The 17,770-nt window shown below is 43.1% G+C and overlaps 3 protein-coding genes across 4 annotated transcripts in view; 2 read left to right on the top strand and 1 right to left on the bottom strand.

Annotated features, from left to right (window-relative positions):
* Nucleotides 1-388: 388 nt before the first annotated feature.
* ccdc17 (coiled-coil domain containing 17) lies at nucleotides 389-9,138 on the top strand (the record flags this gene model as incomplete). Its single annotated transcript, XM_080770520.1, has 14 exons — nucleotides 389-554; nucleotides 986-1,017; nucleotides 3,144-3,252; nucleotides 3,814-3,952; nucleotides 4,184-4,288; nucleotides 4,471-4,604; nucleotides 5,241-5,363; nucleotides 6,006-6,187; nucleotides 6,631-6,716; nucleotides 6,958-7,176; nucleotides 7,432-7,567; nucleotides 8,171-8,257; nucleotides 8,661-8,771; nucleotides 9,013-9,138. 14 exons carry the CDS (start codon nucleotides 389-391, stop codon nucleotides 9,136-9,138), a joined length of 1,755 nt encoding a protein of 584 aa, XP_080626646.1.
* Nucleotides 9,139-9,414: 276 nt separating this feature from the next.
* nasp (nuclear autoantigenic sperm protein (histone-binding)) lies at nucleotides 9,415-16,408 on the bottom strand. The gene is made up of 14 exons (XM_080770178.1): nucleotides 15,935-16,408; nucleotides 15,320-15,361; nucleotides 15,090-15,200; nucleotides 14,758-14,838; nucleotides 14,452-14,561; nucleotides 13,325-13,377; nucleotides 12,963-13,033; nucleotides 12,624-12,697; nucleotides 11,982-12,170; nucleotides 11,648-11,820; nucleotides 11,038-11,136; nucleotides 10,848-10,925; nucleotides 9,992-10,123; nucleotides 9,415-9,622 (listed from the first exon to the last, which is right to left on the bottom strand). Exons 1-14 carry the CDS (start codon nucleotides 15,970-15,972, stop codon nucleotides 9,584-9,586), a joined length of 1,290 nt encoding a protein of 429 aa, XP_080626304.1. The 5' UTR covers nucleotides 15,973-16,408; the 3' UTR covers nucleotides 9,415-9,583.
* A 929-nt stretch (nucleotides 16,409-17,337) lies between these two features.
* LOC308319616 (glypican-5-like) overlaps nucleotides 17,338-17,770 on the top strand; it is a 59,079-nt gene continuing 58,646 nt past the window's right edge. For both annotated transcript variants that reach the window (XM_080769720.1, XM_080769719.1), the window contains exon 1: nucleotides 17,338-17,713. In XM_080769720.1, the coding sequence (XP_080625846.1) occupies nucleotides 17,542-17,713 (172 nt within the window). In that variant the 5' untranslated portion in view covers nucleotides 17,338-17,541. The remainder of the gene's footprint in view (nucleotides 17,714-17,770) is intronic.

Below are 17,770 nucleotides of genomic sequence, written 5' to 3'. Positions count from 1 at the left end.
GGGCAATTGTTGTGTTATTATATGAATATTGTGATATGACACTAGATAATACCTATGAATACATAGGATCACAATGGAAACAAGTCCCCAGGACTTTTTTGTGTTCTTTTTTGTGTATATCCAATCAATCAATCAATCAATCAATCAATCAATCAACCTGCCTGTATAGTGTGATATGGCAAAAAAAAATCAATTATCAGCTATTATTGTCCACAGTATTGATGAAGAAAAATAAAAGACCACTTTTAAAGCTGCACTACAATACATAACTTTTAAACGGTTTAAATAAAATAGTATTCATTCAAATAAGTTCCGGATTGCAGCTTAAATGTTCCTGTGATCAACCGTTGTCTCTCTACTGACTCTGAAACAATGACTTAGATCCCAGATGGAGAAGATGATGGAGTCACTGGGGCAGTTCAGGTGTGTAAACTGTTACATGGTGTTTCGCTCCGGCGGGCTGCTAGACAAACACAAAGCATTGTTCTGCATTGGAAGTGACATCGGGGACCCCGTGGCCCTGAGGCAGAGACCCGAACACCTCGCCAGAGACCGTGAGAGACGTTTACAGCCTAAACAAGCACGAACCCCTGATCTTGTAAAGGTAAAAGCAAGCCAAACTACCCAACCAGTAAAATAACATATACCCTATATATACTCTACTGGAGCAAGGGTATGAAACCACACTAAACTAGAATGAATTTGCATTCACATTGTTCAAAATGTTTGTTCAATTTGGTAGAGTAGATTGGATTAGATTGGATAATCTCTTTTATACAGACAGAGTTGAAAAATGTGTACTATATACGATGTGTGTGTGTGTGTGTGTGTGTGTGTGTGTGTGTGTGTGTGTGTGTGTGTGTGTGTGTGTGTGTGTGTGTGTGTGTGTGTGTGTGTGTGTGCACATGCACCTGATAGATGAGAGGAGGGCAGAGACGACAACAGAGGAACATAAGATGGAGTGATACTGATGTGTGTCAACCAGAGAACCTGTCCCTGCAGACCCTCACTGGAGAGGTATACCCTCATCTGTCGATGACAGCCCAAGACATAAAGATTGCAACGTCTTTTATATCAACTTTGATGCACTGTAACATTCTCAGTGTTCATTTATCCCTTTGAGTTATAAATGGATAAAGTAACTCTGAGGATTATTTTGACTGTGTATTCCTTCACGGTTTATGTAGATTCAAAACAAATCAAAAATACTAAACACAAAGAACTCATCAGGGCTAAAGGGCTCTGTATAATCCTTAAAATATCCCTTTTGTTTTCTCCTCACTAATTAGGCATTTCAAACATCAATTTCATGGCTTAAGTTGAAAAGTGTATTTTTGTGCATTGCAGTGTCAGTCTTACACATTAGAGTTGAATGAAAAGGATGTTATAAGCACCACTAAAACAGTATGATGTTTTGCTTCACCAAGCATGGTCATAACAGATGCAGTGATTATTGACTATATATGGCTGGACGCTATGAACTAAATCATTTATCACAACAAATACCTTGCTATCAATATTGTGACCATAATATTGTGATGATAATGTCCATTTCTATGTCAAAGGACAACTTTAGTTTTTTTCAACCAAGGTTCATGTTTTAGGTTGTTATTAGAGAAAGTAAAAGATGAGTGTAATTTTATTTTCATTTGCTGCTTTCTTTTGTTTTAGGGATTTTAGCTGTTTTTGACAGGGGGGCATTCGAGCATGGGGCTAAATATGTATTTTATTTTACAAAATATTATGGTGATTTCTTTTTTTATTATTTACTATAGTCCTAATAGACCCCAGGGAATTACATCTGGCCACAGAAGATCACAGGATCTACTGAATGTGAGGCCTACTGGGGGGAAGCCACACTGTGTGTCATAGGCTCAATATGCAGTTTGACACATTCAGTAGATCTCGTGATCTTTTGTGGCCAGATGTAATTTCTTGGGGTCTAGTAGGACTATAGTAAATAATAAAAATAAAAAAAATCCCTAAAACGAAAGAAAGCAGCAAATGAAAAACACTCATCACTCATCTTTTACTTTCTCTAATAAGAACCTAAAACAAAAACTAAAGTTGTCCTTTAAATAGCGGAAATAGGTCTACAGTACAAGCTCATAACTGTGAGCTTGTAGCCATGATGTAACAGTTGTGAGCTTGTAGATTGCCTATTTTCATTAGTTTTTGAACAAGTGATTGAAACCAGGAAAAGGAAATACTTTAGGGCCTAATAGGGCGAGGTCGCACTGAAATAACAGGTCTGGGAATTGATGTTTTCGGGCCGGGTAGGTGGTAAAATGTGTGTTAATTAGTAAGGCCAGACGGGACTTTGTGCCAGCCCAGTTAGGGCCAGGACTTAATTTTTGGACCTGTTAAGAAGTCCAGTTTTCGCTGGGTGCCAGGCGCGGTTGTGCTAATAACTTTGGGGCAGGCCCGTCTAGAGTTTGAATGGACAGGTATCAGTCAAAAGGGAGACATCGAAGAGGAAGGACAGGTGGGGTAGGATCAACATATAATATATGGAGATCTAAGGGTTTGAGGTCAGATGTAGAGTTGCTGGCCGGGCTCTATACTGTATATGCAGATCTAGGTGATGATCCAGTCTTCTCCATGTACACTACAGTATGGCTATCCAGGGCAGGGTTTGATGAGGTCAGTGTCGTGATCTTCATATAATGTATGGAGACGGACATATATGGAGCGTGTCACGAGGCGTGACAGACTGACGGCCATATATGGAGCATGTCATGTGGCATGACGGACGGACGGACGGACTGACTGACAGACAGGTTTTCATAATCAATATATTGTGCAGCAATAGGAAGTAGAAGTGTTACAAAGCATTTCTCTATGGCTGCAGTTTCACAAGTTGAGGATGTCCATTGAAGAGACTCTGCCAAAGCCATCCAAGGGGAGCACAGATACAGAGGTGAGCCCTTGATCTGCTCTCTTCACATACTGTACATGTACGTACGTATAATCTGTTCATTGTACATCATCACACCAGCTGAAACATTAGACACTTGAATATGTTACAAAAGTCTTGCACCCCTCCATATGGGTTTATATAAAGAATGTAAAGAATGCACATAGACTGCTAGAATTTATTTCCACATAATGTAACATAAGTGACCCAGGTCTTTGGGCATCAGGTGGGTCACGGCGAAAGAATGAAGGAGATGAGAGAGATGGCGTCGCTTCATGAGCGTCAACTAGCTGAAATACAGGCACACAACCAGCACCTGGAGCTACAGAGAGATGGTAAGAGAGTAGACCGCCCTGTCTGGCCCTTCTTAAATCTCAACACATCACTCTCATCTCATCCAGGAAATGTTTGTGATTTGGAACTCTCAGGATTCCCTTTTACGCTGTATTAGCTCCGTTTGGAACCTCTATATCTACGCTGCTACGCTTTAGCTCCGAGTAGCAGCGTAGAAATAGAGTGTGTGTGTGTGACTGTGTGTGCGTGCGTGTGTGCGTGCGTATCTGCACATCTCTCTTGTGAGCCTTGGTATGAGTCAACTCTTCCTGCGTGTGTGTGGACACTGGACAGGTGTGTGTCTTTGTGTGATTGTGCATCAATGTGTGTCTACATACCTGCCTGTATGTGCAAAATGGTAATCATTAATCTTATGATTTGTAGGCTACTGTGGCTATTCCAACATAACAGTACCAATGTGTTCTTGTAGATTTTCGTAAAAAAAATCTGAAATGTAATATTTTTTAAACGTGTGTGTGTGTGTGTGTGTGTGTGTGTGTGTGTGTGTGTGTGTGTGTGTGTGTGTGTGTGTGTGTGTGTGTGTGTGTGTGTGTGTGTGTCAGAGCTGGCCCGTCGGCTGGATGCCCTGGCGGGTCAGAACAGTACCAGTCACCTGGAGACTCTACTGCTGGAACTGAAAGATCAAGAGGAGAGGAACGAGGAGACACTGCAACAACTCACTGAACATGTCAACGCACTGCAGTATGTGTATTTGTGGCTAGAATGTGTGTGTGTGTGTGTGTGTGTGTGTGTGTGTGTGTGTGTGTGTGTGTGTGTGTGTGTGTGTGTGTGTGTGTGTGTGTGTGTGTGTGTGTGTGTGTGTGTGTGTGTGTGTTTGTGTGCTGCGATAGAGAACATGAAGTATAATAAGTACTGACAATTCTGGTCTTAGCATGTGATCTTTTGTCTTCTGCATGCCATCTTTTCTTTTAGGGTCAAATCAGCCTCTGTGCCCGCTGACCAGCCTGAACCGAGGATGCATCCTGTGATGTTTGACCTCATAGCCTCTGTGGATGGTCCCCTCTCTAACCAGATAAGGCAATGGTCCTGATTCATCTAGATTCTAGAGAGCCATTAGCCTTTCATTTTGATGCCCTGGCTTTTCGTTACCTTTGTCTGGGTTTCAAAAAATGTCACAGGTGTCACTGTAAATAAGAATTCTGCCTCACTGATCTCCATAGCTAAATGAGTAATTAAAGTAAACTCTCTCCTCTGTCCAGAGCCCTGCGGCTGGCCTACATGCAGTCCGGTGGGTCAGATCCAGCCGTTCTGGCCCAGATGCATGACCTACAGGCCGAGGCCCAAACCCTGGAACAGACCCCCCCAGGGCCCGGAGCCAAGGCCAGGAAGAATAGTAAGAACCATAAAGAACAATGGTCTAATCTACTGTTACATGCAGTGGGCTTTATGAAAGGTGTGTCCTACACTGAGTCCAGTTCTGTAAGATGCAGCAGCAATAAGTGGATGCCGTGTTAAATTGATTTCATAATTGAACAGCGTCCTGCATCATTTTGACTGCCAGGATTCAGAGCGTCTTTCACCAACCTTTGCCCTCACGGGTGCCCTCAAATGACGTGCACGGGTGTGCTAGAAACAGAAAACAATTCTGATCAATACGTGACAATCTGTTTGAAAGCTACAGGCTCTGGTGTAGAGCGAGCGCTGCACACAGTTGTCCATAGGAATGCATTATGGTGATATGAAGTTTGAAAACCACTGATCTTAAGACAGTGAATATTCAGAAGATTGCAGGTCAATTTTCTCAACCCCTTGGGCTCCATTTTCGTCACCGCTAAACCCCTTATCCCTAAACTTCTTTCAATAGTTCAACTAGCCAATCTACGTACATTGACACATTGTGAGCTTGTAGACTGGCTATTTTAACTATTCAAAAATGTTTTGCAAAAATAGTTAAAAAGAAAAGAATTAGGGATAAGGGGTTTAGCGGTGACGAGAATGGAGCCCATAATCTCTCCCTCTCTCTGTCCAGAGGTAAAGCCTCCTCAGTGCAGTCAAAGCTGGGAGTTGCTGGCTATGGAGCAGGACAACCACAGACTGGAGGAGGAGATTCTCCGGTTACAGTTGGCCAGAGAGAGACACCATGGCCATGAAGGTAGGATGGATACATACCCGTACACTTCACAGAGGAACGAAGAGGAAAAGCCCCTCTTTTGATCCATGGAGTTCACTGAGAATACAGCATCTACTAGTATTCCAAAGTATGACATGTCACCACTCACAGAGGGTGCTTGTTGACGTGGTGCGTGCAGGGGTTTAGGATTCTGATTGATTGATTTTATTTGGTGACAGCACACAAAAGCGCACAAGAGCACTTTCCAACACATACAGTCAATGAATCACCGTGGATGAAACCACAATAAAGCCCGAGGGCTTATTTCCATTGCGGTCCTCTTCAACGAAAAAACATTAAACAACATGACGAATTAAATCACAACAACAATACATAACAAATTATCTAATAAATGTGCAATCAATGCAACTGATGCAACAGACAAGTCGGAACCATCATGATTCTGTAAAACATTATTTTTAGTAGGCCTACTGGAATCTAGATAAATCTGAAGGTTACCATGTAGTTCATTGGATATCATCCAATCCTTGCTCATCGACCACTGTGTCCGCCAGCCACTTATATGCTTCTCAACGATTCAAATCTGCCCACGTCAGTCTTCTATTCCATTGTGTTTAAGGCATGAATCATATTGACCTTAATGTCTATTAATGTTCTATCTAGCAGCAGCGGGCACAGAGCTCCAGCTGATGCAGAGGGAGAACCTCTTCCAGATAGCCTCCGTACAGGCAGAGATTGAGAACCTGCGGCGGGAGATGGAGAGAGCTGGAGAGGCTCCATGGCACCGCAGACAGCCCCCTCCACCCCCACCTCCTCCGCTCCCATTCCCTCTGGCCCTGCTGCAGGTGCAGTACACGGTTTTCTCAATTTCTCATTACCACTATACATTTAAAAATCGTTATGCAGTCTTAGTTAAGACGCTATTTATGCTTTGTCATAAGCTTGCTGAAAATCACAAACTCAAGCTTTGCACCATGTTGTTACTTGTTAGCTTGGAAATGTGTTGTTTCCCCCCCCCCCCCCCCCCCCCCCCCCTGCGATATGATGCGGGACTACGGTCTAGACTCTAGCCAATACCAACTCAGGCCTCCTGAATCGCTGCCCTCCACACTCCTATCTAGCATCGAGGTCTTGAGCTTTACAGACTGGTACAACATCTGCAGCATCCTGCAGAGTCCTAATGGCATCAACTTTCTAACAGGCATATGAGTGAAAGCAAAAGGTTTCCGATTTATTACTCACAAATCATAGTATTGTGTTGATTTGGGAATCCCTCTCCATTCCACAGCCCCAGGCCAGGCTCCCTTCCTCTCCCCTGGGAAGACATGTGATGGGCTCTCTGGACACTCTGGGGCCAGCTCCCTATGATCCTACGTCAGTCTAAACCTTCACAGATCCAAATCCTAATTATATTTATTTCACATCCAACTCAAATCAAGTAGGACAAGATAAACTAGAGTTTATTTAAACATCATGCCAATCATATCTGTTGTTGCAAATTATTTCTTTTGAATGTCTTGCCATTCTAGAAGTGAAAATAAACCTGGATATCAGAGTTGGTTTGGTCTATTGTATTCTAGTATTCTATTTAGCAAACATTCCCCTGGTTTTGCAGGGCTGGTTTTGTGATTTTCTATGACCTTGTGCTGGGAGTTGATGCTACTCTGAGCACGCTGCGTCTAGTAGTAGCTCTGTACTTGGGGGGCCAGGAGGTTGGACGACCGACTCCAACGCCCACTGTCCAGTGCCAGCCAGGAAGAGTACTGCCCTACTACACCCACAGACTATCCCATAGAAACTATGCCCGTCTTTCAGCCAAGCAGCCAGTTCCCAGGTATGCGTCACCAAGAGGTATAGCTCGTAATAATGTGTGTTGAGCATTTTGTGGCTAGAATTCAACATTCGACATTAGAATAGATGAAATACTGTATACTCTCATTCTTCAATATTATATAATTTCTCATTATTTTACAAAATTCATAGGCCTATAGTACCGGTACGTTTCATCCTAATATTCAGATAGATAAAGCATTATACCATATTATGGGTTACCTTCAATTCATGCCCGTTTTTGCTGTTCTCTCTGAAGAATGCAACCATCTCCCTCGCTCTCTCTGGTGGTGGAGTTGCAGGCAGCGGGATGTGTGGATATTTATGGCCAAGGAGTGCAGAGACTGGTTTCCCTGGGCTGGGTCCACCTGTCGCTCTTTGACCAATACAACCAGGTTCACACATTATGTGACATACTGTAGGCCTACACTCTCTCATCCCCACACACACACACACACACACACAATGACATGTTTTGAAAACCCGTAATCATAAGGGAAGGTCAGTTTAGGTATTTATCAAAAGTATTTTACTAAGAGGTTGATGAACTTACATTTTAGCGGTCGGCTAATCGTGTGCATTAGTGAAATAAATATGTCAAGACACCTAGACTAACATGGTGGACCGGCATTTCAACTTTTCAAGCAAGTTGTGGAAAGCTTGCACAAAATAATTTGACCCACTATTTGGTGTAAAAATGTTAATGCGACAAACTTGATATTAAGTTGAAGTTGAATTGACTTAAGATTAAAGTCAAATGTATTTGTAAACTACATTTAAAAACAACTCTTGTTGACCAAAGTGCTGCAGTCCAGGAGGTAGCTAAGTCACAAATAAATAAATCATAGACACAAACGAGACATACAAGTCGAAGGCACAAACACATAATGTATCATGATAAACTATAAATCTGATATTTTTGCCACAGGAATCATTTGATGTGAGAAACAAAAGGAAATTACTTCATGGGCCTTTCCATTACTTCCCTCTAATACCAGGTCCATAGTGGCCACTGGAGGGTGCCAGTGCGCTGCCTGCCTGTGAGACCCTCACTATGCACTAGCCAGCTCAACTGTGTACCACAGGTATAATACTAAAGTACACATATCAATATCATCTAACCTAACCCAAGTATATAATGCACAAACAGATGTCAGTCTTTTTCTATGAATTAATTTACAACCAACCTGTATGGTACAGTATGACGTTAATATAGTGCAACTGGTACATCTGCACTGGTTGGAGATGTTCTCCCTTAGATCCTATGCCGGGTAGGTCAATAGTACTGCCTGAACGTCAATGGAAGTGGGATTCTGTCTCAAGAGGGAGATAGACATAGACTGCAGTTTTAAGAAGACTTTAATGCAGTGGGTAAAGTGTAGATTAGAATGTGAAGTAATAGGTTATGGGTACGGCCTCGCAACGTGAGGATTGTGATTTAGACATACAAGCATCAGCATGACAGGTGTGTGCATGTGTGTCTTTGAGGTGGGCATCATGGAGTTGTGTATTCGGGTGGTCAATGCTCGAGATGGTGACATGCAGACCCTGGTAAGACCTGACCCCAAGAACACCTGCCACTACATGTACCCCATTATGGTAAGTATGGCAACTTTGTTTCAGATGGCATAAGAGATAGGATAGTTACATCTAAAAAAACAATACACCACATTAAGTGCGGAAAATATTGTAAAGACAGTCCATTAAAATAGCACAGACACAATGTTTTTGTTCAAGCTATACTGTCATTACTGAAAACCAATATTTTTTTTCTTAAACCAAATAGCTCACAAGCGATAAGAATGTTATCGAGTGTTCATGCAAGCGTTTGTCAATACAGGAATCATCCAGTCAAGGAAATCAAGCCCCAAACATTTCAACTCAAACCTTTGAAGACAATCCCTCCGACCAACACTGCAAAGAAGACAAAACCCCTCCTCCCACAGAGAAGTCCAAACACAGCTGAGGATCAGAAGAAAGCCCTTCCAGTAATAAATGTGCATGTTCTTTTCAACAAATCAGAATTGTGCGTCAAGTCGTCTTCTCCCCTCAACTTGTCATTTCCAGTTAAACTGTAATGAAAACAGGTTTTGTAGAGTAAATTGGTCATTTAATTACCAGAATCTGAGTGTGGGTGGAAGGAGGTTCAGAACACTCAATACTTTTAATAGTATCGTGCAGCAATTTAGGCTAATAGACAATGTAAAAATAGACGTTAGAAGAATTAGGACAAACACGTGACATCTGCCAAAACTCCTTTATTATCAATTAATTTTACTACAAGTATACAAAACTGGATCGACCAATCTGTGAAAATGGTTCTTATTTACAAAAACAAAGTGTTGAAGGGAGTGGGGGCTGGACAGGCATGCTGTGCTGGCTTGAGGATCAGGAAGACGTGGAGAAGACCATCACGCTGAAGACTGTACAGAGGCAGGCGGCTTTGCAGGCTACAGGAGAGAAAAGAAAACACCATGAAACCAAACTAGACTCCTTGTCCAAGTTAATAGTGTAGACGAATGTACTGGCAAGTGTCAGCGGAATGTTCCATTTGCAACTACGTTGACCCGTCAACTGAAGTGCACCATATGTATCCGCTATACATTGAATTTATAATAGCCGAGTAAAAACGCATCGTTTCTGCCTAGTACGGTTCAGAGCCTCCTGATGGCCATCAAACAGTTTGCGATTCGCAAATGTGCCAACGCCAAAACAACAACTTTTGAAAAGACAAATCCATCGCAGGTAGTTTTAAAGCATCCAAAACTCAAAGCGCCATTAGAAGTCAAGCTCATTTTATGCTGTGTGCCATCACTTGCCTCCTTTGCCTCCGTCTCCTGGACTCTATTGCCGTTGCTGGCAGTGGAGCTGCTGCTGCCATTAACTGTGGCTTCCTGTTTGAGCTGCTTAGCATCAGCGTCCTTCTCTGGACTCTCCTCCTCTGGTTTCCTCTGTAGAGACAAAAACCAGGATAAACATACTGTAGTAGGCTTCAAAAATAAACTGTACAGGACGGTCCTCTAAAGAAATGCACACAACCGTGATGGAGTCTGTAAAAATCTGTTCTTAACTTGGGGGGGAAGCATATTGGCCAGTTATATATGAACCAACTTTACCTTAAAAAACACAAGATTGCCAGCAGAAATATTACCGTACTGCACTAGTCATGGATGGAAAACCATCAGCCCATGTTAAAGCCTACATGGACACAGCTACAAAACCACTATGCCAAACGAACATGCACAATGCCCCCTGAACAATCACACAGCACAAAAAAGAAACCCTGGATTAGACGGGATATCACTGATAGCAGGCAAACACCATCATATGTACTGGGGTGGTATAAACCAACAGGCATGACATGAACACCAAAAGTTCATCACTTCTTCACCTAAAAAAACCCCCACTGAAGTTAACTGCATGGACAAGACGTTCCACATACTATAAAAGTAGGATGATGGCCCCGCCATCACACAGGAAGACAAATCCACACATGTGTTTAACCATCAGGAAAGATTTAAATTTAGTTGCACTGGAGGATAAAAAATCTGGATCTACAAGCTGCAAGTCACGTAAACTTGTGGATGGGCCATTTCCAGCATGTGCTAAAATATACAAGTACAAATCAGGCCTTGCGGCAGGGTTACTAGATTTAAGGTTGTATAGACGCCCCACCTTTTTTCTGACTAGGTGGGAAATGTCCGAGACTGCTTTAGAAGATGACGAGGCGCCATCAGATGGCTTGACTGGGATCTGAAAGAAAAGACAAGAGATATCAAGCCTCACAGTGTGGTACCGTTTAGTGTTTTTCTGCCATTTACCGTTTGCACACCGCAACGTTTTGAGTTGTGGACAGGATGCCTACCTGACTGGGTGTTGCAAATGCAGACGATGAAGAACCACCGTTTTCACCCGTGAATGCTGATGAACCACTGGGGAACGCTGATGAAGTAGAAGCACCACCCTGGAGGAGAGAATGGTCTCGTGTCATTTGAAATCAAAATATGCAGCATTTAAAAAAAAAAACTGTTGTCCAAGCGCATCATGACCATAAAGTTGTAGAAATTTGTAAAGGTCAAAGCAATGGGAAGACAGACATTAGTTATCAACTGTTAAGTTTAACTCACCGTCGATTAATCGATAAACTGTTAACATCCCTACCGCAGACCAAAACTATGCACACCATCGACCCGCAGCCACTGAGTCACCTTTAAATTAACCCATTTAAAAAGACTTTGAAAAAATATATACCGTATTCAAAGATTTGCGCCACATTTACGATTTTTCCATAGTTAAATTATAACAATGTTAAACACCAAAAGGGGTTCCCGCCCAAAATGGGTTAAACAGAGTTCAAAGGTGAGGTTACATAGATGGGAGGGGGACTGCATGTAATTCAGACGGGGCATTAGTCCGACATGCGGACAAATAATTTCACACCACATTCATTACCCACCAGAGTGACGCCTACTCACCAGTGTGTGTTGGATGGCCTGAGATGCTGTGCTGGCGGTTTTCTGGCTCTCCTTGGCATCCTCCACCTTCTCTTTGATGTCGGGCAAGAGCAGCTTCAGCTCTTCCATCTCCTTCATTGCATCAGCCGCACCATCTGTGCCCTCTGCTGCAGTGATCGCCTCCTGCAGCACATCTGCACACAAGAATGCTTTGATCACCCTCTGTATTTATTGAAGGACTACGGTATGTGCAGCCATACTACACATTTTGCTGACAGCAGCAATACCATCTGCCAAGTTTTCAGTGAAGAATATTGTGATAATTGGAACACTTTATTATCCAGGAGAGTCTTACCGAGGCGGTTCTCGATGACCTTTATGGAGCTACTGTAGTGCTGGATGGCCTGACTGTACTGGTCCATGTAGCAGAGAGTGGTTGCAACGTGGTAATGGCTCTCAGCCAGCAGACGGCTGTGGGGAGCCAGATGTTTCAGCTGCAGTGCAAGACACTCCTGGAAGTCTTCTAGTGCCTGGGGGTAATTACCTGGAGGACAGAGATGCTGTTAGACACCATGATGGTATTTTGTGTAAAAGAGATTTGTCAGATTATGTTTGAGACGAGTCAGGTCAGTAATACAATGACCAGCTGTGCTGCAATAACCGCTGTAATCAAGTGATGTTAGGGACAAGTGTTTTGCAGAATCATATTAATAGGGCTGACCGATATTTTTCTTAAATCGAAGGGGATTAAGGAGTCAGTGACTTAAAATTGCGGAACTCAACATGGCTTTAAAGGGTAGCAGATCTACAAGCTCTTGACAGGTCATGCTGCAATGCATTTGTAACCAGCCATTAAAATGGCCGGGGAGGGCAGCCTTAATATTCAAGCAAACTTTGTGGCATGGATAAATTTGCTTCTTCTTCAGGGCTGTCAAATGCCTAGACTAAATCAATTTTGAGGAAACAGCGGAATGAGAGCCCATTAATTGAATCCTACCAGTTTCAGCACCGACTTCCCCAAGCTTTAGCATGGCCTGTGCTGCCATCAGCTGATCATCCTTGTTCTCTTTTCTGTGTAGAAACAAAAGGACCAGAGGATTCGTTTCAAAACAATGTTGCAAAGACTTTTAGAAAAGTTAAGGAAATGGTGTAAAGACCTGGAGGGATTATACACAGCATAATCATGACTCCATACAAAAGGTAATTAGTTAGGTTTGTTCTACAGTTTTGAATGAGCTGTAATATTGGCACTGTCAAAGCTGAACTGATGCAACTGAAAATGGTGAACTACGGTAGGTCTGTGTGCATTTGTATACATGCACAAAATCATCTTTACCTTTTGTAGATTACTTTAGCCACCTCCAGCATCTCCCACGCCAACTGCAAGTTGCCTACCTCATCTTCTTCCTGGAAACAAGAGTTACAATCTTAAAGCTGAAGAAATATAAATGCCGTCAGCTAGTCTAGCCAATATCTAGACAAGATGGCTTTGGCCACGTTGCTGCAATAATATGCCAGAGTGGTACCTAGAGCCAAACCATTTGTTTAATAACCGTTACTAAGGTAAGACATCACAAAAATTCAGCTTTAGGATTTTCATTGTGAAGAGAACTCCTGACTCATTGTGGATACCCGAGTCTGGAGCTACAGTACGAATGCATATATCATAGCCAACATGAAACCTGAGGTGCTGCCTACCTTGTCTTCAGCATTTTCTGCATCGTCGTCCGAATCTTCATCATCGTCATCTTCTGATGAAGCAAAGAACAATTAGAAAGAGCAATGTAGTTAATCAGCTGCAGGAGCTAAACTAATATGGCATGCAGTTCACCCAAGTGCAGTTTATCAGTTGTGCAAATCGTAGCCCTTTATTCCAGATGCAACACCTACAGTACATCTGTGCTCTAGTACCAATAATTCCCCAAACTATGCACCAGCTGAACAGTGGAACGCACGCAAAGTTCTACTACCCTCTAGGTCATCCTCAGCAACCTCTCCCTCAGCATCTCCCGAAGCCTCAGCCTTGTCCTGGTCATCAGAACTCTGCACCTTCTCAACGTTTACACATTCCTTTCCAGGAGATGTAGCAGGAAGTGTCCCAGCATCAATCACAGTAGGACTGGGAATCTTCTCAGAACCGTTTACTGGCGCCTCTTCAACAGAGCCGGTGGCTGTCCCATCCGTAGCACCCTGTTCCACTCCCGTCACAACATCCACCACAGGAGGACTGGGAATCTTCTCAGCTCCATTTACAAGACCCTCTTCAACAGTGCTGGAGTCTGCCAAGGTCACAACCACCTCATGACCCTTCTCTCCTTCCTTCATAGACTTTGCTTCCTGTAGTTCTGTAGTTATGGCCGCACCATCTTTAGCCTTCACCTCCGTGGCACTGCCCCCGTCACTTGACTCCACTTTGGTTTCTTCCCCCTCAGTTTTAATTATGGCCGCACAGTCGTCAGTGATGACCTCTGTGGCACTGCCCCCGTCACTTGACTCCACTTTGGTTTCTTCCCCCTCAGCCTTTTCCGGTTCAGCCATTGCCTCATAAACCTGCCTGCGTAGCACGTCTCTCTCATCGTCTGTACCAGAGGACAGCATGTGAGGAAGTTTCTGAGTATCTACTAGGTTATGGTCACCAATAAGGTGAATTCAGGATTGGAAAATTGCATGGAAAGCAAGCTTTAACAATTTACGAGTTAAGCTGTTAAAAAGAAAACCTCGTACACAAGTTAGTAATCCAGCTATTTTTAGGGTAATCACAATTGGTAATGAAGTTACTTTTCTATTCATTGCAAATCTCACATTTTTCAATAAAGCATACTGACCGTCAAGGTTGTTGGCACTCTCGATGTTGGGGTTCTCAGGTTTATCCCCCTCCCCGTCCGATTCCTCTGGGACTCCCTCCAGAGCATTGCCAAGAACAGTGTTCTCCATCCTGCCAAGACAGTCCTGAAATGTAATCTGGGCTAAATGATAAACTTTTGCTTTATTAATACATTATTCTTCCCCAACCACCCCCCCCCCCCCCCCCCGTATGCTAGTAGACTCCCCTGCACCCACCAAACGGTCTTTGTAATAGAACTATAAATGGATAATACTGTAGGCATTTGTGCACCATGTAGAATACCAACCTTGCGAGCTCCAGCAGGGACTTCCCACACAAGAAGAAAGCCTCTCCACACTCATCTGCAGTGTCACCATACTTAGCAGCCCTGGACAGCATGAGGACAAAGTCGCACAATCAATCTGGCAGTCCATTCACAAAGCCAAGTGTATGTCCTATTCAGGACTACTGATGCCTGACAGAATAGGAACATGGAAGTGCAAAATACATTGTATGCGAGACTGCTGAAAACAGACAGTGAGGTTTAATTACCAATATGACAGTATGGATGCAGCACTTAATTATATTTTAGCATTTCTTCTAGTAGCCCTAGCCCATGTTATTTAATGTAGCACTCACAGCATTCCACAAGCCTCCTGGAAGACATTGACAGCTGAAACAAAGTCACCCATCACCAGATGTCTGTTGCCCGTGCCAATGAGTTTCTTTGCCTCTTCCATGACATCAGTACTGTAGATTAGAACACATCATGATATAGTTAGATAAACAGTTAAATAGTCTTAAGGTTCAAGCAATGCTTTGACACAGAATACTGAAAACGAGAAAGGGGGGGCAAACCAGCTGCTCACCTGTCCTGCGCAGAAGTGGATGAGCAGGGCTTCTCTTCCATGCTGGAAAAGCAGCACATTGAAAAGAAAGTAACGTTAGTTGTATTGTAATGTAGTGGACGTCCGTTTAAAGCCTTGCCGAAATGCTAAAAGACAAAACAAAAAACTTTACCATGTCCTCCGCATAGTACAAGATTCAAGTCTTGCTTGAGTCAGAGTTGTTGTTTGTTCATAACATACGCCAAAACCACTGGAATTGTGGACGAACCAATGCAACTGGAATCATATGGAATCCGTTTGTAGGCAGAGTACTAGCTCTGGTCCATAGCGGCATTGAGGCTATGGACCAGAGCTTAGGCAGAGTACTAGCTTCCTACTCACTGGACAAGTCGAATCACTCGATACATGCACAGCACAGTTGCAAGCCAAGGTCGCTAATGTTATGCTAACTAGCGAAGAAAATAGCCGATCTACAAGCTCACCGCGCGTTTTCTACAAGCGGCACCGTCGTACGACGAGGCAGGCGTCTAGCCACACGCTAACTAGCCACCGATGCTAACAATACAGCTTTAGCTGCAGACAGATAGACAGACAGCGTTGTTGTTGTTGCACTTCCAAGTGTTTGTCTTCTCTTACCTTCCCGAGCTGGATGCGGCGGCGGTCTCCTCTGGCATAGTGATCGGTCGCTCAACAGTGTGTAGAGACACAAGGAAACAAACGGGGGAATGTTGTTGTGGTGAATGGGAAAAAAGACAAGCCCCAGTCAGCCGCTACTCCTTTCCTTGCAACCAGCGATGCTTTTCTTCTGAGCTTTGTTGGCGCGCTTAAATAGAGAAAAGGACACTTCCCATTTCCGCCAGATCTCTCGCAACCGCGGGAGAATGGTCATTTAAAGGGGACGTGATATGAGTGTATGCGAAAATAATGCCCTTCATTCTGTCAGTGTGTGCGTCATCATCATCTTTGCCGATCAGACTCAGAGTGATATATAGCCTGCCCTATACCCTATAATATAATAACGCTTGTTTATGTTAAAGCCGAAATCAACTAAGTTATGAAGCCTTCATGATAAAGTACAGGTTTAGGTGGTGTTCTGTTCTGTAAGTAGAACGATGTGAAAGAGCCTCGTTGGCGCAGTTTGGCAGCGCGTCAGTCTCATAATCTGAAGGTCGTGAGTTCGAGCCTCACACGGGGCAGACACAGACTTGGTTTTATTCAGGTGACCGCGTTCAACACGTCATATTTTTTATGTGCTGCCATGTGTACGTGGAGTAGACCAAAAACTGTATTTCTATGTCCATTATATTATTTATATTATACTGAGTACACTAAACGGTTAATTATGAACTGATTGATTGAAAACTTTATTATCAGTTTGCATGGATAGGGTCTGATTAATTGATTGATTGATTACTTTATTAACAGTTTGCATGGACAAGTACAGTACACAAGGTCTGCTAGGATTTATCCAAGAAAGCCTATTGTTTTACTCAATTCATCAAAACATTTAATGATAGACAATATGTAAGTACTATGTTAAACCATATCATATAAACGAAAAGTAAAAATATGTAACCTACAGTTAACACAACACGCAATATATTTGCATTTGACTCTATATATAAGCTTTTGACGGGGGCAAAAGCTTATAATGCTCTTTTTGAAGTCTTAATTAATTAATTAATTCATAATGGTCAATAATGTGAAGTCAGTTGCAGTGGCACCAAATGACCACGAGGTGGTAGTCATACCCCATTATATATTCATGACGTAGCCTACCTTATTCAATATGATTTCAAATCAAACTTATTATTAGTCAGGACAGTTAGTCATGTTATGTCTTGTGATCATCATACACGAGCATGTTGATCCAAGTGTAGCAATACAAAAGCGTGTGTGTGTGTGTGTGTGTGTGTGTGTGTGTGTGCGTGTGCGTGCGTGTGCGAGTGAGTGAGTGAGTGAGTGTGAGAGAGAGAGAGAGAGAGAGAGAGAGAGAGATGAAACTTCATTTCATAGACTAGCCTGCATAACATGTTGTGTCTGGACTTTGGAGTGCATGTCCAGTCCGGGCGTGCGTTCTTCTGTGAAGCCCTCGTAGCGACCACCAGGCCAGTACAGATGAAGTTTTTTGGACACGTGGATCTGGATGTGTTGACCGTTGACGATACCGCGGACATTTGGAGCCCTTATTAACCAGCAGAACTCCTATCCCACCACCTCGCGTGCATCTCTGAGATGGTGCGATGTTCCCTCCGGCTCTTCAAAGCGTTGACTTGCTGCGGTTGAGTTTTATTGCTGTGCTCTTGATGATGAATGAAGCAGCTGCTGATGTTGATAGTTGTTATGAGGTGAAGATGGCTTACATGATGCGACAAATAGGCACGGCGGAGTTGGTACCTGATCGACCAGGAACAGGTAAACACAATTCTTCTTTTAACCACCAGTCAGTAAAGTTATACATTATTGCTGCAG

Source organism: Protomyctophum bolini, assembly GCF_963924005.1.
Source record: "Protomyctophum bolini genome assembly, chromosome: 8".
NCBI lineage: Eukaryota > Metazoa > Chordata > Actinopteri > Myctophiformes > Myctophidae > Protomyctophum > Protomyctophum bolini.
The sequence above is the reverse complement of the archived record's forward strand: the minus strand, read 5'-3'. Positions and strand labels throughout refer to the sequence as shown.

What these genes read in the sequence shown, in the direction of transcription:
- nasp (XM_080770178.1), bottom strand. Translation starts at nt 15,972, where the DNA reads ATGCCAGAGGAGACCGCCGCCGCATCCAGCTCGGGAAG. An exon ending in CCCACCTAGTCAGAAAAAAG is followed by an intron (nt 10,124 to 10,847) that starts GTGGGGCGTCTA and finishes TTGTCTCTACAG; the next exon opens with AGGAAACCAGAGGAGGAGAG. An exon ending in AGGAGACGGAGGCAAAGGAG is followed by an intron (nt 9,623 to 9,991) that starts GCAAGTGATGGC and finishes TCTCTCCTGTAG; the next exon opens with CCTGCAAAGCCGCCTGCCTC.